This window comes from Populus nigra, chromosome 18, assembly GCF_951802175.1.
Source record: "Populus nigra chromosome 18, ddPopNigr1.1, whole genome shotgun sequence".
Lineage (NCBI taxonomy): Eukaryota > Viridiplantae > Streptophyta > Magnoliopsida > Malpighiales > Salicaceae > Populus > Populus nigra.
Window position 1 is genome coordinate 13,620,912 of NC_084869.1, and position 25,501 is coordinate 13,646,412.

At 34.5% G+C, this 25,501-nt stretch overlaps 4 protein-coding genes, 1 long non-coding RNA gene and 2 pseudogenes across 6 annotated transcripts; 4 read left to right on the forward strand and 3 right to left on the reverse strand.

Annotated features, from left to right (window-relative positions):
* Positions 1 to 7,105: 7,105 nt before the first annotated feature.
* On the forward strand, positions 7,106 to 12,511 carry LOC133678758 (methyl-CpG-binding domain-containing protein 13-like). Of its 2 annotated transcripts, none has more exons than XM_062101248.1 (6): positions 7,106 to 7,410; positions 8,570 to 8,662; positions 8,799 to 8,894; positions 9,125 to 9,271; positions 10,211 to 10,871; positions 11,087 to 12,511. In XM_062101248.1, the coding sequence occupies exons 1-6, from the start codon at positions 7,327 to 7,329 to the stop codon at positions 12,298 to 12,300; spliced, it is 2,295 nt and encodes a 764-aa protein (XP_061957232.1). In that variant the 5' UTR covers positions 7,106 to 7,326; the 3' UTR covers positions 12,301 to 12,511. The 2 variants fall into 2 exon arrangements, with proteins under 2 accessions (XP_061957232.1, XP_061957233.1); XM_062101249.1 differs by having other exon boundaries at positions 7,108 to 7,410; positions 10,211 to 10,865.
* LOC133678357 (uncharacterized) lies at positions 12,445 to 13,531 on the forward strand (annotated as a pseudogene).
* A 1-nt stretch (position 13,532) lies between these two features.
* On the forward strand, positions 13,533 to 14,311 carry LOC133677976 (uncharacterized). Its single transcript, XR_009835879.1, has 2 exons — positions 13,533 to 13,864; positions 13,994 to 14,311. It is a non-coding gene; the product is annotated as an uncharacterized LOC133677976 (long non-coding RNA).
* A 132-nt stretch (positions 14,312 to 14,443) lies between these two features.
* On the reverse strand, positions 14,444 to 17,448 carry LOC133678086 (uncharacterized). The gene is made up of 7 exons (XM_062100280.1): positions 17,159 to 17,448; positions 16,313 to 16,518; positions 16,048 to 16,188; positions 15,505 to 15,613; positions 15,312 to 15,373; positions 15,092 to 15,195; positions 14,444 to 15,005 (listed from the first exon to the last, which is right to left on the reverse strand). Exons 2-7 carry the CDS (start codon positions 16,403 to 16,405, stop codon positions 14,900 to 14,902), a joined length of 615 nt encoding a protein of 204 aa, XP_061956264.1. The 5' UTR covers positions 16,406 to 16,518; positions 17,159 to 17,448; the 3' UTR covers positions 14,444 to 14,899.
* Positions 17,449 to 18,067: 619 nt separating this feature from the next.
* On the forward strand, positions 18,068 to 20,644 carry LOC133678173 (protein phosphatase inhibitor 2-like). Its single transcript, XM_062100404.1, has 5 exons — positions 18,068 to 18,206; positions 18,477 to 18,515; positions 18,926 to 19,047; positions 19,595 to 19,774; positions 20,323 to 20,644. The coding sequence occupies exons 2-5, from the start codon at positions 18,511 to 18,513 to the stop codon at positions 20,520 to 20,522; spliced, it is 507 nt and encodes a 168-aa protein (XP_061956388.1). The 5' UTR covers positions 18,068 to 18,206; positions 18,477 to 18,510; the 3' UTR covers positions 20,523 to 20,644.
* Positions 20,645 to 22,480: 1,836 nt separating this feature from the next.
* Positions 22,481 to 23,640, reverse strand: LOC133678369 (chalcone synthase-like). Its single transcript, XM_062100656.1, has one exon. The coding sequence runs from the start codon at positions 23,585 to 23,587 to the stop codon at positions 22,589 to 22,591; it is 999 nt and encodes a 332-aa protein (XP_061956640.1). The 5' UTR covers positions 23,588 to 23,640; the 3' UTR covers positions 22,481 to 22,588.
* A 509-nt stretch (positions 23,641 to 24,149) lies between these two features.
* On the reverse strand, positions 24,150 to 24,812 carry LOC133678358 (large ribosomal subunit protein uL14x/uL14z/uL14y-like; annotated as a pseudogene).
* Positions 24,813 to 25,501: the final 689 nt, after the last annotated feature.

The following is a 25,501-nucleotide window of genomic DNA, read 5'->3' on the forward strand; positions in this document are numbered from 1 at the left end:
TCAGGAAAGGCCTTAAGACCTTTTTCAGAAAACTATAAATAATCAGGTGAAAGGCATGCTTTTTGCTTCACAAAATGTTCTACCACACAAAGTCTTCTTGTAGGACTTGAAAATCTGCCATGTTTAACCAGCCTGGGACCTGTTTTCGATCCATTAGGTTTTGAGATTCAATTCTTGTATGTATTTTCAGGAGAAATTTTTCCTTTAAGTGAGTACTGTACGGCTCGGTGCCTTTCTCAGGGTGCTATTTAACTTCTTGAAAGAAATCATCATCAGCTTGTGTTGTTCATGGGGACCGAATCGATCAACCCTATATGGAGATGTTATAACATTGCGCAGCTTCGGTTTAACTTATTTTTTGAAGTATTTTTTATTTAAAAAGATATTAGATCGATGTATTAATATAAATAAAATAAAAAACATCATTTTAATATATTTTCAATTAATTTTTTAAAAAAATATATCTACATGCTACAGTACCAGACACACATCCAATTTATATAATAATTTTCAAAATTCAAACTCATTTTGACTTGTGCAAATGTCAACATGTGATTTGAGAGAGCTAAGCCAGATGTGCCCTCAACGAAGTATTTGAAAAATTCTGGATGATAATGTATGAATGTCAAATGTTGAAAAAAAAATAAAAAGGCCTGGCCTGACAATTGACATGGCTCCCCTATAAATAAACTTAAGAAACCTGCCACACCAGACACAAAAACAAGAAGACTGTCTTGTTCCTTCTTCTATAAAAATCCAGTATCCCGTCTATCAACCTCTCTATCCCCACCATTCACATCATGAAAAATAAAAATTCTCAACTGTTCCTCATTTTCCTGATGGTGTTCCTGGTACTAGTCCATGGCACCACTTGCCGCGATATCAAACGATCTATCGGGAACGGAGAAACAGAAAAAGGGTCCGAAACCAAACATTCTTCTACGTTTCTACAAGCCCTTTCTGCCACTTTTAAGGCTTCAGAATCCAGCAATAACAAGATCAAGGAAGTTCACTCGGTATCACGCAGGCTTGTTCCTAGTGGACCAAACCCACTTCACAATTGATTGGATCAACACGATTCCATTCTGTTCTCATTTATTGAACTACAAAATACTGTTTTTTTATTTATTAGTTTTTTAGAATAATCTATGCATAATTTCCCATGTTAGATCATTTCTATACATCCAGTTTTGAAGACTACTATATTAAAGCTTTTTTTTCTTGGTGACGACTGTACAAACTTAGTGCCCGTTAGAGAACCACAGCGCAACCAGCGTTTCTAAATGAAAAGCATAAATTTTGATGCTTGCACCGCAGGTACAGGTGCAACCTCGTTCCAAACGGAGCAATATAAGTTCAATAGGATTATATATGGTGTAAGGTATTGCAAGAGTACTGTTTCATTCTTTTCTGTTTTGTACTCGTAGAATAATTAATGGAGTTCAAGAAGTAGCTAGATAATTCTGTTTTGACCAAAATTATTGATCTTTGTATTGAATTAATTATTTATGAATAGGTTTATTATCCTATGCTATGATATTCCTTTGCAGCAAGATTCTCTGGATGATCATGAACAACTCTTGAATTGTTTTGTTTTTCAAATGCTTGCAGCCATTGTTCCTGGCCTCCTGCCCTCAGTTCATGTACCTAAATTACTCACATCTGCATCTTTCCTATTTTTTTATTTTCCTCACCATGTTCTTATTTGTTAAGTACATTAGCTCACTACATAAGGGCCCATTGTGCATTTGAAAACTACTCAAACATGCTTCAACATGCTCGTTCATCAAATTGCATGTCATTTTCAATCCCAGAATCCAAATTGCCCCAGGAGCCTCTTGCATCAAATATCATAAATTTGGCACAATGTTTTGATCCATGGAGCTAGGGTTTATAAACTTGGATAGACAAAGCAGGCCAACCCGAGACCTGGACCGTTTCAAGTTGGAAAAAAAGGAGTGACCCAGCCTAATCCAGTCAAAAACTTGGGTCGACCCGCGATCTAGTAAATTCAGGGTAAAACCCCGTCCTTAACTCGTTGACTTAAAAAAAATTAAATCAATTCGGATTAATCCTCTTAACTTGTAGCTCAAATCTTGATGTAGATCAATTCTCGAGCTGAGTTTTATAACTATATAACATAGTTATGATAATAATAATAATAATAAATAAATAAATAAAAAGCAGACGTAGGAGTGCAATTCAATCAGACAAGCATATAAAAAATTAACAAAAAATAGTGAGCTATCAAAATCAATGAAAAAATAAGAGCAGTTGATGGAACAAGAAGAGAATCAACGGAAAGAATGAAGAAGGTTTTTATTATTATTATTGACTCCTGAAATTGCTCTTTTTGTTCCGTAATTTATTTTTGATGTGACACATTTGTGTCCAAGTTCGCAGTCCATGGCTTTAATGATATCATCACAAGTACAAATTTATCGAACAGCATTCACGGAGACGAAACATTATTTTGACGTTCCCATAGTATTAAAAATATGATAATTTCATATAATAATCACTTGATTTAATTGTTTTTTAAATATAATTTAGTTAATGATGAGTACCAAAATTCAAAATATTTATGAATAAGAATGATATGTTGAATGATTGGTTAATTTTTTAATTTAAGTAATATGATTTATTTTTTATAGTCAAAGTATTCGATAACTTGATATGAAAAGTTTAGAGGATTTGTAAATATTAAATAATAATAGGTGATGTTTGATAATATAGGTAACCGATAACTATGGTAGTAGCAGGTGGTGACTAATAAGTCAGGTGATCATGGGTGGTACCTATAAAAAGTCATTTTTTATGGATGTGATGACTCTTTAATGGTAAAGCCAATAGCTTTATGCAGAGAGAAAGGGCGATGATATTTTAGAGATATAGACTCTGAAAATACATATGCTAAAAATATTGAAAATAAAAAGATTGTGAACCTTTGACTTGAAGGATTCATGATGTATTTATAGCTCATGAATCCTTTTCTTTTATGAGGAGGGGGGGTTAAAGTGTAATTTCATCCTTGTGATATTTTGAGTTGTATTCTACTCAAAATAATACATATTGGATCAATATAAAAATATTAAGAAACCCACGTGGGGTTCGAGAAAAATTTTATGGTGAGTATTAGGCTCAAGCAAGGTACCCGGACTATTAAAGCTAAAAGTAGGTTTAGACACGCTACCTGGATCCAAACATGCTAAGGTCCACGAGGACGATGAGATGCATGCCCAGCACTAGTTGGGCATAAGCCCACTGAGGTGCACTGGGTGTGAATGCACTGTATAATGCACATGCACTAGGCATCCATGCGCCCATGTTCCTAATACGTAGGCTCATACTCCTTACTTGAATCCATGTTTTTTGGATTTTTTTTCTGTTTTAAAGGATATCTTTAAGTTTATTTTGGGATATTGTTAGTTCATTTTATTTGGATTCTTCAATTAGTGTCCTAAGATAAAAAGAATAAATATATAAAAAAACAAAAATATATTTGAATTAAAACACAAAAATATAAATATAAAATAAATATAAAGTTTTAAAATGAAATTTTATACTCTCAAAATAATAAAAATACAAAATGTCGAGTCTCCTCAACACTCATTGTTTTTGTTTAAAGTGGAAAGAATGTGTAGGAATTGTTAATAATTTTTTTGTTTGTTGGATGATTCCTCCTCCAATCCGTACCATCAAAGGTTGAAACTTATGTCTAATTCAATCTAACTTGTACAAAATCTTGATCTAAAAAATAACTAAAAAGCTCTAACTATCTACTACTATAGACTTATTTTCACACTTTAAATCTAAATCTCTTTCAATTATGTTTAAATCAACTATTCGAAAAAACTTCTTCATATAAAAAAATGAATAATATATTTTAAAGGGTATTTTAAAGCTATTTTACATCTAAATAAAGATTAAGTTATGTGGTGAAAGAACTGTATTTTTCTTCATAAAACACTGTAAATTGCTATAAATTATTTTGTTTAGTCTCTAAATTTTGATCACCAACACAATTTTTTTTTCCGTTATAAAATATTTGCTCTATCATATTTTAGTTTTTATTATTTATCTAGTGCTGATTCATAATTATAACACTATTAAATATATTTATTTTATAAATTCACGATAACGCACGAACATGCATTTCATTTTAAAGCTATTCTACGTCTAAATCAAGATTAAGTCATCTCCTTACATGATCTTAAGAACTCACCTCTTTTATCAATCCGGCTCAAAAGGTTGTCCTTCCTCCGAGCCTGTAGGCCCAAAAAGACACATCCTATTGGTAAATACTAAAGGCCCAAAAGACACATACTAAAGGTCCGAGGCCCAATTTCTGTTTGTCTGGTGAGTCAACCTGGTCTTGAAACGAGTACAAAGTGTTGCTAGATATCTCAGCAAGGCTAAAGCATGATGTCCAATGTCTCAACCCCATCTTAAGCTTGAAGTCTTGCCGATGATTGGCTTAAAGACTTAAAGTCATTACAATTATTACAAATAAAACTAAAAGATAATAGTAGTTTCATGTAGATTTTGCACGGTATAATTCAAGTAAAACAATTAAATTTTTTTAAAAAAATAAGTAGTTAAACAAATACTCAGAGATAAATTTGTATTTTTATATCTTTATTACATAGTATAATTACTTTTACATCCTTAAAAAACCAGGTTTTTTTTTTAAATTTCATATTTTTTATACAATTTAATTACCCTATGACTGTTGAGATCAACTTTTTTTTTTTTTTTATCTAACGTAAAGGGGTATTTTTCAATTTCTTAACCTTAATTTTTTTACAATTATCACGTAGAGTCAAGGGTGTTATGATCTTTTTATAAATCAATAAAGAAAAATAACTAAATCAATTAAGAAAAAGTGGTTGTGTTTACTGCAAGGGCATGAAGGAGCTCCGATGATAATTTTTCTCCTCCCCCATCTTTTCTCTCTCCTCCACCTTAAAAAGTGTGATGGCCTTGCAAATTACAAAGTAGTCCTCAATCTTTTAATTGTATTGAATTTAATTTAGTTATTTTTTAATTTCATTCATTGGTATTTGATTTTTTATGCTTTTTTTTTCAAATTTGATCTTTATTCTTTTTATTTCTATTTATTTTTGTTTTAATCTTTTTTCTAATAGGATTTTATTTTTTGATTTCATCCTTAATTATTTGATTTTAATTTTTTTTTGAATTTGATCCTTATTTTTATGATTGAATTCCTTTTATTTTGAGTTATCTTTTTGATTGACCGTTTTTGTTTCTGGCAATTTTCATAACTCATTGTTTAATTTCATTGATTTTTCATATCATATTTATGTTTTTTTTATCATGCTTTTATAACCTAACTCAAGAGTCAACCCTTATCATGTCTCATGTCACGGGTTGGGTCAAATGATCATGGTTACTAGAGTTAATCGAATTTTTTTATTGTGCAGGAAATACAAATGACATTATTTTGATAAAAAAAAACATATTGGTAAAAAAAATTAATAGGTGTTGACATGATTTTTCTATAACTAATCGCTTGATTTTTTATTTAGCTAAAAAAGTAAAAATGATATTATTTTGATAAAAAAAAATAATTGAGAAAAAAGTTCAATTATGATCCTCTTTCTTTCTATTGGTCTTTCTATATTTTAGATTTTTGTTCATCTATTTTTATTTGATTTTGTTTTATTTATATATCAAATATTGTACTCATTCTCTTGGTTGTTGCTTTTTTTTCCCTTTACTTGGCTTGTTTTATTTTTTCTTTCAATTTCATCCCTTAACATTTTATTTCATTTTTTTTCTCTAGATTTAGTCCTTATTTTTTTTAATTGCTCTTTTTTAATTATTATTTTTTCAATTTTATTTCTCTGCATTTTATTTCATTTGTTTTTTAATTAAATCTTGATTCTTATTCTTTTAATTTCTCTTTTTTATCCTTATTTTATTTTATTTTTCGATTAAGTCCTTCATTATTTTCTTTCATTAGTTTTTATACTATGTTTGGTCATCATTATTTTTATTACTATTTGTTTTCTTTTTAATTTTTTTATGGTCAATAAATTTGTTCAAGATTTTTTTTTGATATTCTGTATGGTCATCTCGGTCTCGTGGCTAGAGTTGTTGGTTTTAAATATTAGCCCGGTTTAACTTTGTTTTTTTTTTATTTCATCATTTGACATTAAGATATCAGGCATTGAACTTTTTATTTTTTTTCCCTTTTTTTTTTAGGGTTATCTCAAATTGCTAGTTAATTAAGTTAATTTAGATTCACTCAAGTTATCATCATTTAAATATATTTTTTTATGTTAAAAAAATTAATTCATCCCGAGGCATAGCATAATAAAAAAAAAATCTAGAATATTTCTAATTTCGGACAATGGGGTGTTAGATAATCTGACCAAACATGGAGACAGGATAAGATTGATGATGCTTCCAAAAGACAAATCCAAGAAAACTACAGAATTGGACCACATTGCAAGTAGAGCACCAGATTCCAAAATCACGCTATCCATTAACTTAGTTTTCCCAAACATTGAAGAAATTAGAGTAAACCCATGAGATATTGTGTGGAAATTTTCCAATGACATGCTGTGTTATATGATCAATTAATTTTATATGAAAAATAAAATAAAATAAAATTCACCTCACCATCTGCTACTAAAATATTAAAATCTATCTATATATATATATATATTCAAACCATCAAATAATTCGAGAAATCACAAGATATCATTGCTGTGTAAATTGCAACTATACCTATAAGTTATATAAAAAAAACATGCTAATTTCTTTTTAATCATTTCTATTTATTTTGACTCATTAAATTCAAGTCCGAGATAATTACTAAAAAGAAATTAAATCCAAAATGCTAACATGGGGGGAAACTAACATGTGAGTAGTTAAGATACGAGAAATTTACTGTGATTATGAGATAGAAATAAAGCGAAGAGAGAAAACTAAAAAAATAATAATAAAATGGAGTATTCTTATACTTTTCATGGGACTGCTTACTCGCATTTATTTCACTTTGACATGGCAGCATCTAAAATTTTAGACACAAGCTATTTCCCTTTGATGAGAGGGACTTGTTTAATGCTAATGTTGTGTGTGGTCAAATAGGAAGACAAGAAGTTTGGCAACACGTGGGATACGGTCCTCACTCATCTTGTCCTAAATTTTCCCATATCTTTCCTTTCCAAGCAAAGCCCCTTGACTTACCAAAAAAAAAAAAAACAGTTATTTATTTAGTTCAAGAAAAAACGGTGGTAGTTGTGTTTTTTTGAGTTGCTGGTGATCACTGCCGGAAAAAAGACAACGGTGGGGAAGATGGGGGACCCCAAATCTGATGACTGGTTACCAGAAGGTTGGAGGGTAGAAGTTAAAGTGAGAAATAATGGTAAAAAAGATAAGGTAATTGAATACTGTTTAATTATATTCATTCTTTGTTAATTCAAGATTTAGTCTTGCTGTGTTGGTTTGTGTTGTTTTGGATATGTAGCTCTGTGTGAAGTTAAGATCTTTGCTTTTTTGTTGCGGCAGAAATGACCCTTTTGGTTTTGTTATCTGTTGCTTTTGGATCTCTGGGGCTTTAGGGTTTTGTTGGTGAGGTTTGTGCAGATGTAATTCAAGTTAATTTATGGATTTTTCTTTTTAGTTTCTGTTGAGGTAAGTTGATTTTTAGGTGATGCAGTAATTGGTAGTGTTTAGTACTATGTAGGGATGGAAAGTTTGAGTTGAATTTTGGATAGCATGAGTTGCTTGCACATTTGCTGTACTTCTAGAAATTGGTGTCGAAATTTGTGTTAATGAAAGTCTCAAACTTGAGCTGTACAAAGAATAAATTTGCAAAGTGAAATTCTTTTGTTGTGCTGTTGGATTGGGATACCATGAAGCAGTACTATAAATTCATTTTCATGTCTCGACAAGAAAATGATTATTAAACTTTCTGAAAAGTAAATATTTGTTAACACAATTAGATAGGGAACTTAGACCAATAGTGATTTCCCATAGCTTCCTCTTGCCCCCTATTGTGGAAACTAGAAAACGTATAACTCAAGGCTGCATTAGGGTTTTGTTTTTGTTTGGAAAAGCCATGCACAACAAGTAAGATAATTGTGAACATTTTAATTGTTCAATTTTACAAAAGATGTTTATTTGATTGTATCATGCTATTCTAGAGTACAAAGTATGTGGAAGGCAAAATGATTTCTGCGTCCAGTAAAAGGCTTACTATTGTTTTGCTTAATCCTCCAATATTCACAATTTCTTGTTATTGAGATGGAAGGGTATTCTCTAGAGGAATGGTGACAGTCTTTGGGTTGCAACATCTTATCTGGGTGGCTTTTTATTTGTCAGCAACTTGAAATAGTGTTCTTATCCGAGCTTCTCTCACCTCTTATTTAATGTAGGCATGGCCATGTCTTTCAAGATATGATTCTGCTTGACTTTGATTATCTGCTGAAAGTTATATAAAGTAAAAATGCAGCAATAAAGCGATGTTAAATGGAGTGATAACTTTAAATCATCTATCAGCTGAAAATCTTATCTTTAACCATTGTATTTATTGCAGTTTTACTTTCCTCCCTCGGGTGGATGTAGATTCAACTCCAAGATTGAGGTTTCTCGTTATCTCAACAGCAGCCATCCTAATTCTGAACAAAAGGTAAGAAGCAATGACCGGCGCATTCAAATGAGGTCTGAGGAAGCATGCTTCTCTTTTGGCCCTTTTTGTCTTTCTATCTTTTCTTGGTTATATTTTCAATTTAGGGAAAAAAGTTTCTAATTATCAAGCAATCTAGGTTCTAATTGAGAAGACTGTGCCAGAAGGGTTACCTCTGGGATGGACCCAGGAAATCAAAGTGACAAAGAAGGGTGGAAGAATCAGAAGAGACTCGGTATGCAGCCTGTACTTCTCCTTATGGAAAAACTTCTCTACGAGCTTCTTATTCCTTGACATGAACATCATCCTTTATCCACAATTCTCTCAAATCTTGTTTCTATAAATACTCGCTTGGTTCTTTAACTTCAATTTGCTTACTACTTATGCTCTAAAGTTATTGAGTTACTAATACAGTTAAGCCTCTAAAGATTTGTATAGAATTTAACTTGTCGCTATTTTCTGCAGTTGTATACTGACCCTGTTAGTGGGTATGTTTTCCGCTCCATGAAGGATGCATGTCGCTACATTGAAAGTGGTGTCGTAGGAAGGCTGGCATTCAAGCGAAACGATAGAGAAAACCATGATGTAGAGTTGGAAGATGATAAAACTTTTGTGGGTGCATCAATAAATACCTTTCTATTCTCACATCTTTATACATTCAATTAAGCAGATATTTGCTTTAGTTGCATTCTCCAACCTTTTCCTTGTATAGTTTTATCTAGTAATTTTTTTTTTGTTAGTTTGGTCAATCTCTCTTTTGGTCAGTTCAGGATGGCCAGTCTATAGATTTAAATGTGTCAAATTGTCCAATCTGAGTTGACCAACCAGAATAATGAAAATAGACACAACCTGAATCAGATGCTTTTAATGGTAAGACAAGTGTGATTTATTTACCCATCCTCAGACTTTAACCACCATTCATCATCTCCAAAAGTGGAATACTATCTGGAACATGAGCTGGTCAATCTCATCTAGCTCTATCATCTTTCTTCTAATCTGTCAATAGGTGAATGGCATTAGAAATGCCTTACCCTTTCCCCTTTTTCTTTTTTTAAGATTGAGTCAAGAAAGCTATTAGCACCAACCTTTTGCCTCTGACAGTTGAGTGCTCTTTTGAATTCTAACTGCTGGTCCAAGTTGCTCTTTCCCCATCATGTCCGTGTATGAGTAAATAGTGGCATAAGAGCAGAAAACGACTTTACCTTTAATTTGCCCACCTTTTCTTGCCTCTAAAAGTTATTGTGCTTCTGTAGTGTGAAAGTGTATAAGCTTCAGGTAACCCCAATCTTTCCATCCCTTGTGTGTTCAATTATTTGCTTAGCGATGTCACTCTGTATGTTCTTACTTCTAAAACTGATATCCAGAACAACACTTACACAATATACGTTGTTGTGTAAGATGCATGAATTGGTGCATTTAGTGACATTGATGATTAGCCAAATTTAATTTCTGATTTTCCTTGGGATGCCAGTTGAAACTATTGATTGGCTCAGATTTGGTATCTGCAATTTGTTGACTTTTTGAGTGTTTTTTCCTTTTTCTATCTCGTAGTCACCAGCTGTAGCTGAGAAAGAAGGGTCGGAAGTCCATGAAAAACAGAATCCAGTTATAGGTGACCAGAGCTTGAAGTCATGTGAAATTGCTAAAGATGATCAGATACTTACTTCAGTCTCTACAGGAGAGTGCATAACTGGCTCTGAACGTACATCTGATCAGTTTATGTCTGTAGCCAAGAGACAAAATGTGGAAGTCAACAGAATACCAAGTCCAATTGTCAGTGACCAGAGCCTGAAGTCATTCGAAATAGCTAAAGATGAACAGACACTTAATTCAGCCTCAGCAGGGGAATGCACAACTGTCTCCGACCATGCTTCTGATCAGTGCGTCTCCATAGCCAAGAAACAAAAGTTGGAGGTCGATGGAACATCAAGTCAAATTGTAAGTGACCAGACCTTGAAGTCATGTGAAATTGCTAAAGATGAACAGATACTTGATTCAGCCTCTACAGGAGAATGCACAGCTATCTCGAAGCGTACTTCTGATCAGTTTGTCTCTGTAATCAAGAAGCAAAAATTGGCTGTCAACAGAACACCTAGTTCTATTATAAGTGACCAGAGCTTGAAGTCGGGTGGAATTGTTAAGGATGAACAGATACTAAATTCAGCCTCTGCAGGAGAATGCACAATTCTCTCCAAGCATACTTCTGGTCAGTGTATGTTCATAAATTTACTATCCTCTTACCAAGCAAGCAAAATGTGTGTAGTTGCTTTTTTTTTTTTTTCTCCCCCCCCCCCCCCCCCCCCCCCCCCCCCCGAGTGTTGGAGATGGAAAGAAAGGAGTAGGTTGGGAAATTGGGTGGATTTCTGGGGTTTGTTGACTCTGAATCTGCGTATTAAAACCTAAGTATGAGTTTTCTTAACGATGCAGGTGGAGTAGGAACAGAATCAAGCAGCTCAGAATTTCTTGAGGATAAGGGTTCCAACCAAACAGAAGAGAAGAGTGATTCTGTTAAGGCTGAAGATCCTTTGCAAACTGTTCTACAGGATAAACCATCAGTGGAAGTTGGGGAGACAAAAAAGGAAAGTAAAAAGACTGGAGTTAGAAAATCCAGGAAGAAAACTGATCTTAACCTTCCTCGTCGGGCCTCAAAGCGTCTTGCTGGCATTCCACTAGCTCCAACACCAGAACTGAAGGCAGCAACTCGAGCTCGTCGAGCTGCACTTGAACCAAGTAATGAGATCGTTGCTAGTACAAGTGAGCAGGCTTCTTGTGGTGACCCTGATACTGAGCTGAATACAAAGCATGCATTTGACACCTCCAAAAGCACAGAAATACCGGTGGATTCAAATGAGAGCAAACATGCTATTGTGGATGTGGAGCATGCTGGAAAGGCAGGATCAGGAAAGCAGGGGGACAAGAAGCATCAATATGATGTTGCTTCCCCTCCTGGGAACCTCGCCACTGGAGAACATGCTGGAAAGATTGAAACTTACAGTACTGGTGATGAGAAGCAAGGACTGCCATTTGACCTGCCACTTGAGGAGTTATGGCAAGACCCATGCATTGCCTTTGCAATAAAAACTCTCACTGGAACATCCGTTGATGATTCTGATAGCATTAAAGTGTTACCAGGATCAAGCAACAATGAATTTGTGGGCATGGCTACTTTGGACAACCATGCTGGCAAGGAAGACATTGGGAATAATGGAAATCTGTCTATTCTAGAGGAACATGCTAGAGCCGTTGGAACTAGCAATAAGTCTGATGAGAAGCCAGTATCTCCTCTCGTCTTACCTTTTGCAGATGCATGGTCAGACCCCTGCATCGAATTTGCAATAAAAACTCTCACTGGTGCCCTTCCATTGGACTTTGATATGGTTCAGGATTACCTTCCACCGCAAGTTAGGTCTTCGCAGCCGCAAGAAAGTAGAGGCTTCACCTTGCCAAATGTAGGTGAGTTTCGCCAAACTGAATTTTTGTGCCAGCAATTTGGCACTTCAGAGAAGCCATCATTTAATCAAGCAGCTTTGGTAGGGCCTGCATTGCCACACACTAAACATGTTAATTTAGGATACGCAGCTGCAGCTGGACCTAGTCGACGCCTACATAGTGAAGAGAGAAGCAATAAACGTGGAAGATAAGCAGTCCCCTGTGATTCAATTGTACAGATCAGGGAACTTTTCTGGATGTGATTATATTTTTCAGACTAAGATCATCCCAAGTTCTCTTGTTAGTTGTACCGATTCACCCTTGTGCTAGTGTAGTTGTAATCAAATTTTAACTCGATGACTGTTGTAACTGTTAGAAATTTTCTAGTGTAGTTGTCCATTGTGGGACTGCTGTTGCATGTAATTCATCTTAGCCATCCTATAGTGTTTTACATGCAGGACTGCTCTTATTTTAGCACCTAATCTTGTGAGAGAGGGTGTTTTACATGAACATTTTGCATGGTCAACAAAATTTTGTAGCCGGATCCAACGGTTAATGAAGAAGCAAGAAGGTCAACGGATAATATTTTTAGAAATATTAGAAAGATTTTAACAAGATTAATTTATAAACAGTAATAAAAACTATACTTGGAACTGTTGGTACGTCACAAAAAAATTTGTACTTGCTATCATCTCACTTGTGAGACTTGTGGGTCTCAAGATTAATTTATAAACACTAATAAAACTTGCATATCTCAACAAACTGTATTATTTTTATAAATAAATTTTTAAATATGATATTTCACCAAAAGTTTTTGGTCAGGGTTATTTTTTTTTTATAAAAAAACTGAAGTGATAATGCACACCTTCTCATTGTTCAAAAGGGTTTTACTTTAGTTCATAGTTGAAACTTTCTTAATATTACTCCTATACTTTCCAAGATTTTCATTGTTACTAATTGTATTTTGTTTAAATAGTTTTAAATTAATTTTTTTTTATGTTTTTAGATGGTTGATATGTTAATATTAAAAATAAATTTTAAAAAATAAAAAAATATTATTTTAATATATTTGTAAGTAAAAAATACTTTATATCTAGGTTTGTTTTTTTATTTTATTTTTGATATGAGAATTAGAACAGTTTTTAATCTTTTTAATTGTTTTTTTTATTCTGTAAGTGATTTTGTGAAGTGGGTTTTTGTTGTTTTGGTTTAGGAAAGCTATACCTTTACTGTTGGGTATCATGAATTGACAGGGTCTCAAGTGACCTTGAAGAGGCCACTGTTGGTTTTGAAGAAAGTTAAAGGCTTTATGATGTCTATCACGCTGATGACAACAGCAGCAACAACAAGGGTGACTTACCGTCATCTTCGGTTGAATTGGATGTTATTGGGATTATCAGGCATTAGATTTTGTTTAAGGCAAGGCCCAAGGCATCCAGTAAGTTAATACATGAACATGTTATTGATGTTATGTTTTGCTGCTTGTGAATGCTTGAAAAATGTGTAAAATGGTGCTTGTTATTACATTTTCATTGCCTTTTGGATTCTGTGTCCTGTTCATCACTGTTAAATTTGTCGCAATTGAAGCTCAGATTATGTGCTAATTAGAGGTGAGTTTGTGTGTGATTCCAGTGGAAAGGGGAGATAATAGTTACTTATTAGTCATTGTTCACCATGGAGGGTCATTTTATTTGAAGATTTGATTTTTGCTTAGTGTGCATGCTTGTGAATTTTACTGGAGTCTGTTTGAGGAATGACTCAGAATCTAGTTGGGAGGTATTATGCTTCGAGCTATTTCATTCTATGCTTGTTTTACCTTAAAGAGATCTCTTCATCTTCATATAACTATTCCTCTGCACAAACTTGACATTTCTTCTTCCTCATTTGGTCTTTCTTTCCTATAAGAACCGCAATCATTGGTGAAGGAAAGAGCCAGAGCTGCAGGTCATCCTGTTCCGAACTAGTTAGGATGCAAGCAGACATGCCCTTCTGCAGACCTCGCCAAGTTGATACAAGACCTCATTTTCGTTTAACTGTGTAGCCGTTCTCGAAAAAAACCAGCTTAGAAATGTGGATTTATATCCTTTATAGCTTATCCATAAGATGTCTTTTCTACCAGGATGAAAATCTGAACGACTAATACTGGCTTCCTTATATCTGGGTTCCAACACATGAATTTTCAGCATTACAAGTCGTTATTGAGGTGGGTTTTCTATGAATATATATCCCTCTGGCTCTCCAGCAGTAATTAAGTAAAAGAATCAGGCGTCTCTTGTAAACTTAACGTTGTTCTCATCATGAAAAACCAAGAGAAACTCACTTAAGATTGAATAGAACAAGCCAACAAGGCACACATTCCATGAACTTGAATCTGTTAAGAAAATCTTGTGGGTTTCAATTTATGAACAATAATTAGAATTCTTTGGTAAAATGGAACAATTGATATCTTGAACTCCTCTAATACCTTTATATGAGGACATTAATGCACCTCGACTATTTTAAATTTTGGTAGTAAAAGCATTTCAAACGGCAAATGCAGTAACATAATGCACCAACAACCTTGGTCATTCTTAGCAGATATGGAGTGTCCTCCCTCCTCTGACTTGCTCCATTGCAGTGTAACGATAGAATTAAAGTATCTTCTGAACATTTAGCAGTCAAAAAACAGGCACTGGGCATAGTAGATAAGAAGGTGTGCTGCTGCAGGGGAGATTGAAAAATGGACGGACTCTGTCATGTAAAATCAAATCCAATCTCTGTTTATTTACAGCTGCTACAAAAAGCAGGAGAAACAACTGCATTGGACAATCTCTAAGCACCAGGGCCAGTTACACCAGCACGAGCTCTTAACATCTCAGTTCTCTTGCTTCGTTCCATTACCTCCACGAGCCATTCTACACTTTCTTTGATCCCCATCCTGCAATCAAATATCAATCTGTGATGTGGTGTTTGAATACTGAGATTGGTTGTCAGAATGAACCTGAAGTTATAGCATGTACTTACCCATCATATGCTGAAACAGCTTCGAAAATGTAAACCCTTTCATCCAACTTCTTAAGGTCTAGATATCGAGCAAGCTCTTCTGCTGATGCAGCATCAGTTAGATCCTGCCATTAATTTGATGTACAAGAAACAAAAACTTTCATTTTGCTTAATGACATGCAAGATCAGCAAGTAACACGATGCATATTCTTTGCATCAATAGAGGTGCAGTTGGTTATACCTGCTTGTTTGCTAATATCAAAAGAGGGGCTCCCTGCAGATCATCGTGCCTAAGAACCTTTTCTGTTAAAATAGTTCCAAGGTGTCAGTGCATCCTTCTATTACCAATAATAAGCTCTTCACTACTATTAAAACTGCAGTCACATCATACAGCAGCATATTTTTCCCCAGTTTAACCATAGAATGTCACTTACCCAACGCAGATTTTGCATCTTCAAAACGTGATGGGCAAGCAGCATCAATTACATAAATCACAGCATGTGCCTCTTCGTAATATTTCTCCCAAATTGAGCGAAGACCAGGCTAACAAGAAAATTATGTAAAAAACACTTCAAAAACTGAGCATGATGCATATACAGTGTTATACATCAAATAAAAAAGCAAAACTAAGGAATAAAATCACTTATCTAACTGAAATCTCATGTTATGTGTAGCCCATTTCACATAACAGCTGTAGTAATGGCTAGAGAGAGCTTATGCATAATATTCTATTGTTTTTAATTAACAACAATAAGCATGGCATAATATACAATTGTAATATTTTTCTTTTACACAAGATCGAGGATTTAAAATCTGGTATCAAATCCTGCTGTTCAGCAGAGCACCTACAATGCAATTGAATTGGCTCAACCACAAAGTAGGAAAAAACACTTAAGCCTTACCAAAGTAAATGAAATTCCCACCTACATAGATTTTAGATAGTTTCAGAAAGTTGATTTTTTATGAACTTCACATACCTGACCTCCTAGATCCCAAAACACCAGTTTTGAATTTGCCAATTCAATACGACCAATATTTAGTCCAACAGTAGGAATAATTCGATCAGGAGGAAGGCCTTCCAAGTTCGAGTGCACTGACTTCAATTTCTCCAGCAATGTCTACAAATTCACGAACAAATCATTGACAATAAGTGAACTTTCTGGCAGCTATACATAAATGAAGAGATGACAAATTTGTAAAGCTTAACATGAATTCAACTAATGAGGCAAAAAGAAGCATTACCGTCTTCCCAGCCTTGTCGATTCCAAGAATGAGCACATGAAACTCTGTCTTACTAAATATATACTTCCAAAGGCCATAAAACAACGAGAACATCTCTGTGTTGTCTAATCTTATCAATTAGTTTCTTCCTTCTAACATTCAAGTCTCAAACAAACAAGATTTCACAATTTTAAACAGATTCCTCTCCTGCTCGTCAATTAACAATCCTGAAAAACAAAGAGAAATAATCCACATTATTGAGAAATCCAACTCAATCTGCTTTATCCTTGATGCTGTTTCTATATATGTATTATTTATCATTTGATTTAAGTTTCTAGTAGCCAGAAAAGTTATTCAACACACTCAAATATCACTGTTGAAAAATGGGAATTCGGCAGATAATTAATCTTTCCACAAGCGCTCTCCATTTTTCCTCATATTGGCCACCAACACACCACTAATCTCTGCTCATGTCATCATTGACTTGTTACAAAAACTAATCAAAACAAATACCCGTTTCCTTCTTATTACATCACAAAAAAATCTAAACTTTCATCTTCCAACACCGAAAAAAGTTGATTAAAATCACGATCTGAATTAGAAAATACTAAAAAAAATTGAATTACAAGTAAATCTCAAGATCCCATCTCAAAAACCATCAAAGGAAAAGCAATCCACAATCGAAACCGAAGACAAGCTTGAAAGTGAGAGAATCCCAGTTGCTTTTCAGCATTGAAAATCACAAAAACATAACAAAAACTGAAACCCAGATAACATATATATATATGATCATGTCAGGTCCTATATTATTCAGAAAAAGGAAAAAAAAAAATTAAACACGTCATGGAAATAATCAAAGACACATACATGTAAGAGTAGTAACTGCTGCTCTGATCTGCTCCTGCTTAAATCTGCATGCGATTTCAGAGAGCTTCTTCTTTCTTTCTTTTAACTAACAAAATCAGTGGGTTTCTGCTCTTTTTTATTTTGTTTTCAGTTTTTTGATAGTCAATTTATTTATATATTCAGATTTTTTTTCTCTCTTTTTTTCTTTCATGCCTTAGGACAGTTGGGATTTTCTCAGATTGCCACTTCGTGGGCTTCCTCAATAAGTTTAGGTCGTGTTTGGATGATTTTGAAGGAGGGCTAACCAAACTACCAAAGTGCTTCGTTAATGCTTCCTTCCGGGTGTTAAAAAACCAGTCCATATTTGTATTATCTGATCCTCTTTAATCTATTAAAATCAATCAAATAATATATACATTTTTTGATAATTAGAAAATTGAGATTTATTTTTATCTTATTTAAAAACATTTTACCTCTAAAATTTTTGTTAATAGTTGTATAAGGAATAAAAATTAGACTAAATATTGAGGGTGTTAGAACACCTATAAAATAAGCCTAGCCTATAGATATATGTAATATTCATAAAAAAAAATTAGCCTAACATAATATATTTAACCTACTCAAGTTTAAAAAAAATTAAATAGATTAAATTTATAATTTATAAAATATCAAAAATTTAATTAAATATAATTATAGCTCAAACTCGATTCAAGTACATCCACAAAGAGTGTGTTTTAGCTTGTGATAGATGATATTTTTTAAAGTATTTTTTATCTGAAAATACATTAAAATAATATATTTTTTTATTTTTTAAAATTTACTTTTGACATCAAAATAATAAAATAATAAAAAACATTAAAAAATAATTAAAATTAAAATGTTTTAAAAGTACAGTCGTAAAAACAAACACCCCAACTTTCCCTCAACTCATCCAAATCCCAAACACACCGTTAAGTGTCAGAAAGGGTAGACTCGGAAACAAAAGGAGAGTCAACAAAAGCAAAGGCCGATAAGCGCAATAAAAAAAATTGCTACCAAAACAAAATCAGCGGAACATTTTCACAAACTGGTAATAATCTCTCGCTCGCTCTCATTTCCTTGTAATTTAATTATTATAATCAATTTTTTTAATTCTTCTGTTGATAATTTCCCTTGATCATTTCTTCATTACAATTAACTTTTCATAAATCATGCACAATCTGTCATTTTTTCTAAACCTAGAAAGAAAATTTTATTTATTTTTATTTTTTAATTCTTATGATCTGTTCGACTATTTAACCTTATGTTTAATATGATTTTATCAAGAATTAAACAAATTGCTTTGTCTTTGTTGAATCAGATCAATCCGCAGCTGCTTTATAGCCACCAAAAAGATGAAGTAATTTTTTCAGCTTTCTCTTGCTTGCATTCTTGCATGCTAGTATTCTCAAATATCTTGGAAAAACAAAAAATGGGTTTTGTTTTCTTTAATCATCTATGGATGTTTCTTTAATCATTTGTGTTGTTTTTATGTTATTTAAAGAAAATTGGGTTTTGGTTTTTGGGTTTCGGGCTTGGGATTTTTCTGTAATGATGATGGAACACGATTTATGGGAGTTGTTTGTACAGTGTACATTTGGTGGGTTCTTTGGGAGTATTTTGATTGGTTGAGAAATTTTATGGAGAAATGGGGTTTGTAGTATGATTTATTCTCAATGCTTTATGTTATCGTTTTGGTTTAGTTTACGTGTATTTTTATGTAGTTGTGAGTTGTTTTGATGTGATGTTTATGTTGTTTTGTATTTGTAGTACTAGAGGACGAGTAAAATGGGATGAGGATAATCTGGGGGAGATCGAAGCAAATAAGCCTGAGAGGCAGAAAATCACTGAACCCAAGACCCCGTATCACCCCATGATTGATGTTGATGATGGTATGTTGATTTCTCACTTCTCTGCAATACCCTATCAAACTGTATTTATTTGTCTTTGAATGTGCATCAATAGTACAGTTGTGTTTTGCTGGTGTTAACTCTTAAGAGCGCATATGTTGTGCTCAAGTCTTAATGAGCTGAATTTTGTCTGGTGTTTCCCAAGTTTTTGGTTCAAGTTCTCCTTTACATTACTGGATTCTGCACAAAGCTTTGTCATGAAATTTGCTGCTTTAAAAGTTTGGATAGTAATCACTGTTTGCTCTTTGATTTTTAACAGTAAAACTATGCCATCTTCCCTACACTTAAAGCCTGTTTGGAAGTGTGGTTGCGGTTGCTTTTCAAAGTGCTTTTCATGCTGAAATGCATTAAAATGATGTTTTTTTATTTTTTAAAAATCATTTTTGAGATCAGCGCATCAAAACGATCCAAAATATATAAAAAAAATTAATTAAAAAAAAAATTGTATTTTTTAGGAACGCAGTTTGCACCGCGTTCCCAAACGGTGTCTAACTGAATGTTTGCGGCTTTTTTTTTTTTCTTATCACAGATTCTCTTTCTCCGAGGAGGGGCAGCAGCTTTAATGAGGTTGCTGAGGATACAATGCGTGCAGAAGAATTGAGGACTGCATTGGATATCATGGCTTCCTCAAGTAGAAACCCATCTAGAAGATCTAGTGGCTGGACCTCCTCCGAGGACGAGGTTGATCCTATGGAACAAGATGAAGAAGGTTCTCCATTACATCTTTGCTCTAAGTAGAAGATTTTTACTTTAAACTTAAATTCTTGGATTGTATAGACAACCATAAATCTTTGAATCAACATTGTATTATTGCATTTACTATTGCACTGGCATGCCATCTTCCTGTTTCAATCCCATCAAAATGGGATTCTGAGAGAGAATTTGGAGAAGTCCTATTCTTCTGCACTTTTGCGTGAAGTGACTGCTCAAAATGCTGGACCTTTCTCTTGTGCAGTTGCAAGTTGAGAAGGGATCTGTTTGCTTCTTCATCCAATTTTCCTCAGAAGTTTGTTTAACAGACATAAGATTTAAGACTCCTTCAATCATCTCATTTGAAGCTGATGAATTTATATGAGTTCTCTTTGGTTAGGATTTCGCCTTCACCATTATATATAAACATCATGCAAATTTGGAGCAGGCAACCTGTGTTTTTTTCCTTCTTTCCCTCATTTTTATGGTAGTTTTTATTTGTTTTGCATTTACCATATCATTACCTAGCATGGCTTTTATGAACTTTCTATGTTCCTCTGATGTCAGATTCTGAAACGGATAGGAGTTCAAATTTTAGGGAGCACAGACGAGCACATTATGATGAGTTCCGGAAAGTGAAGGAACTAAGGCGGAAGGGTTCTTTCTTGGAGGATGAAGAAGAAAATGGTGATGGTGTGAGGGATATAGAAATTGAAGGTGCTGCAACTTCGCATCAAAATTCTTCACCTCCAGCCAATGGGGTTTAGAGGCTCTTAAACCAAACCGACGCTTGAGAAACTGACTGTTTTGGTGCTTTTATGGTATTTTGTTCTAAAACAAGATGTATCGCACCTGATTTGTGTGTTTTCATGCAATGCCGTTCAAATCACGAGTTGACTTGCGAGTCAATTTATGTTTATAGTGTCGGTATAAAAATCAAAAACCAGCAAAATCAGGTTAAGAGACAGGGAGCTGAGGCCAAGGTTAACATGGAAGCTGGATCAGGTTAACATGTTTATAGTGTCGGTATAAAAATAAAAAACCAGCAAAATCAGGTATAAAAATCTTTTTGTTAAATCGAGAGGTAATCTGCGATAATGACTGTCAAACTTCAATGATACTGTCAATCATTCTCATCTTGATACATGAAAACCAAAGACTATGAATTGAATTATTCTAGACCTTCCAAACATAGTTGATACACGAGAACCACAGAAGTACCAACAACACAACAAGAAACCCATTTTTTCTGCATAAACCAAATGACCCTATTAACACAAAACTTCTACCCCTCACCAACCTATTCATCTTGTAGGAGCTATAACTTGCCGCCATGCATTTAGTGAAAGAAAAACAAAAGAATGGCATCAACCACAACTTTTTATTGAAAGCATAGGAAACTAAAAGAGAAGTTGGTGTCCTTCTTGACCAATATTAATTCAAATCTGCAGGGAAAATGGTGGCTTATACAAGGTTAGAGAAGATGATGCAGTAAAAAAATTGAAGAGATGGGTGGTGGTGTTTCAATGTGCTTTGATGAGGAGACCAGTTTTGTCCAAAAATTTCAACAGCATCCACAATTATATTATTTGATTTATACCATGACCATCTTTTTCACATGATGAAAAGCATCTTTGACATACTTCTCACTAATTGAGGTCAGACCTTAATTTTTTACTTCTCATTGATAAAAGGGAGTTTGGAAGAAACCACATAATTAACCCACCGCCCAACTGCTGCTGCGATAATGAAAACAAAATAAGTACTGCAGAAAGAAAAAACCCTGCAAGTTGCTTGAAATACTGAACTGCTATGATAATGAAAACACAATAACGAGGGTCATTCTGCCTGGATTGTATCTTTGTGGAGGTGTGTTTGAGATTTCCTTTTAAGATAAAAAGGACAACACTCTACTAACCATTTTTGTTGGTTTTTTTGTATTTTTAAGTTATTTAAATTATATATAATTTTTTTATTTAAATCATGTGTCATGTGTTTTAAAGTGATTGAACTTCTTTGCGATTTTTGACAATGTTGTATGATTTTGCTTGGAACATGTAAATAGATCTTGTGCCTCCAAAGGAGATAAAGATGTCATATTTTATGAGTAAATGAATCTCTCTTACTGCTGCTGGTGATGATTTTACTTGAGTAGGGAGGGACTAGTGCTCAAGGCTCTATGCATGCGGCTGGCTCACACCTTGGCCTCTCTACCCCACCAATCACTTCAAATGACCTTGTCGTAGCCACTGCTGGACCTGAAGGGCTCTCCACTGTTAATGCTTTATGTTCACTCGCAAGACCTAATGGTGCTACAGTGTAGCTGTTGACTGCTCAGCCTGAGACAGGATCCTGTTTGAAGCATGCTAGCGTGGTTTGTTATGTGCCAGCACAAACCATGGCTGATGATAAGGGAGAGGGTGGTGATGGTGGAGAGGTGAAATTAAGGCATTTAATGCCCATGGAAAGTGTTTACCAGGGGACCTTGTTTATGTTGGCAAGTTAGGAGAGGCTTTAATTAGGACAGAGCCCTGAGGCCATTCGATCTCGCCATACCAATCTTGAATGAAAAAGAATTAATCGACTTCTTTTTTCTGGATGGGAAATTACAGCACAATGAATGTTATAGGAGAAAAGAAGTGGATGTTTGCTTTCCTTATTTCTTTGTTTTCTGACTGCTAGTTCGTTGATGGAACACAAGCAAAAGAGCTTAAAACCCTTTTATTTTATTTTATGCTGTAAAACATTACAACCATGCTAGTAAAGGGGGATCTTATCAGCTTGGATTGCCCTTGCAGCGGAAGGAAGGCAATAAGCCAGTCAAGATCTTGGCTTACTTTGTGACGGCAAGAGGGACACTGTGCAACACAAGTGTCTCCATGGTTAGACCAGGTCCCAACCCGATCAGGACTCCCCACTCCAATCCTTCTCCTGTAGTGGCCTTGCCTTCCTTGACAGATCTCTCCCTCATCTCGTCAAGTACAAATAATACACATGCACTCGCTACATTACCATACTCCCTTAGGATGTGCCTGGGAACACCAAGTTTCTCTTTTTTCAACTTAAGTTTTGCTTCTACTCCGTCAAGGATTGCCCGCCCACCCGCATGCACAGCCCAAAATAATGAGTTCCAATCACTTAAAACACCACCAATTGGGGTAACAACTTCACGTAGAGCCGCTTCAACGTTGTCGGATATCAGTTTAGGCACATCCTCTGATAAATGGACCAGTAGCCCCATTTCGCGTACATGCCCTTCGATTGCATGTTCCGAGTCAGGAATCATAATCTGTGCTGCCGAAACAAGTTGAAATATCGGCTTTTCAACCAGCGTGTCAGTATCTGAGCCGATGATTGCTGCTCCTGCTCCATCACCGAAGAGAGCTTGCCCAACGAGGCAACCTAACTGAGCTTCATTTGGAGCGTGAAAAGTAATTGCTGTAATTTCAGAGCACACGACAAGAACTCGAGCACCGGCATTGTTTTCGGCAAGATCCTTAGCAACTCGGAGGGCAGTCCCACCCCCATAGCAGCCTTGTTGATACAGCATCAGCCTTTTGACCGATGATGAGAGACCGAGCAGGTTGGCTAGTTGATAGTCTGCACCAGGCATGTGTACACCTGAAGTTGTGCAGAATACCAGGTGTGTGATCTTTGACATGGGGTGCCCCCATTCTTGGATAGCTTTCAGAGCGGCTTCCTTTCCAAGCTTGGGCACCTCTGCAAGTACTATATCCTGACGTACATTGAGAGAAGGAGTCATAAAGTTACCAATTTCAGGGTTTTCTTTGATCATTTCTTCTGTGAGGTGCATGTAACGTTTATTGATCATTGATTTTTGACCTGTTAGGAAAATTACACAAAAACAAAACACAACACAGATGATCTTGATTAATGTCAAATGCAAAAAAATGCTCGCAAATATATATATGTATAAGTGCAGAGCCAGGAATTTTTTTTTATCTTGGGCTATAAACTGTTACTGATCCTTGTTGTAGAGCTAAGTTAGAATTTGAAAATTCTTATTTGATCGTGATGGTTTTGCACTCTGTTTAAATTCGTCTTCAAAACCAAGTTAAAATCCGATGTTGTTGAGAAGAAGAGAATTAAAATTCTTGTTGTCGAGTATTGATAAAGGAAAAAAGTGGATTTTAATAAATGATAGAAGACAAAATCTTTGTAAGGAGTGGGTTTTTTAAAAAAAAAACAAAAGGGAAAGTCTTTATTTTTTACTTTAACAGATGCATTTGCAGGAGACAGCGTGCTCCCTATTTAAATTTTTTTTTTCTTGTATAAAATCCATAAAGTTGATTACTGCATGTAAAGCTACAAATAAAATTTAGTCAAAATAACAAAAATACAACTAAAATTAACCCTACAAATACATATAGGACTTAACGATAGTATGATTCCCAAAGAAAAGGAACAGACAAATTAAAGCTCTTAGCATTAGCTGCATTTGCAATCCTAGGCCAAAGATCAGCACCCTCCTTTCCAATTGAACCGGTAATTGCTGAGCCTTTTATTTCTCCTTTGGGGTTCACAACGACACCAGCATTATCTTCAAAATACATGAAAACACCATCCTTTCGGCGCCAAGGCTTACGCTGCCTAACAATGACAGCAGGCATAACCTTCTTCCTGAGATCAGGCTTCCCCTTCTTGACAGTGGCCATTATCATATCACCAACAAAGGCAGAATTGCAAGCGGTTCAAGCGACCCTTAATTCCCTTCACAGATATGATGTAAAGGTTATGCAGGGAGAGTATTGAGTTTTTTAATAATTTTTTTTTAACCTGGATTACAGCCCACCTTAGCCTCCTATACTCCTCCGCCTTGATATATATGTCCGCGCGCGCATACATACATATACGCTTGAAATACGCTTGAACTTGGCTTTTAGCTCAGTTAAGTTCTCAGTTTTGGTGACTCGAGAGAAGTAATCAGGATAGTCAGCCTGGTAGAAACAATTTACAGGCACTGCAGTGCCAATTGCTAGGACCATTGCTGGACCTCGAGCGCGCTGCGCTTTCCGAATCTCGTCCACCAATGCCATTGCCTGGATCTCGACGTCTCTGAGCAAATATTTAGTTGAACTCAAGATTCTAAATTTTTGCCATCCTTGGACGTAGAGAAGTCTGTTTTATAAGTGCTTTCCGGTAAATCCAAATTTAATGGACGTAAAAAAATCTAAAAAAATAAATCTAAAAATCTCTATCAAGTAAAATAGGCACAGGCTATTACCTGAATTGATTGGATTCACAGGACTGACTCAATTAATTTTGTTTGGGGTTAACGACACTCTAAAATACCTTAACCCAAGGTTAAAAGCCCATGAGAATATATTTTCCTTTAGAATTTGGAAGGCACTAAAAAAAAAAAAATTGAGTCACCAACTTTTTTTTTAATTAATATAAATATTTGAATCAACTTATATTAATCTTAACTAATTTCACAAGTTTTAAAATTAATAACTATATAAATTTTTATTAATTTCAATATTTGTGAAACTCAAATTAATAATTTTTAAAAAACAAGTAAAAACTTGACCAGTTAATCACCAACTTCTTTACTTTACTTGTTGTTGAAAGTCTCTGTCTCTTTGCATTGTTCCACATGATATAGATGTTAATTTCTCCAAATCCCTATTAAATTAAGATCAACTTTTTTTAATTTTCTTTATTTGTTTTTTATCGTGTCAAAGGCTAAAACTAAATAACATTTGTGAACATGGGAAGATGAAGA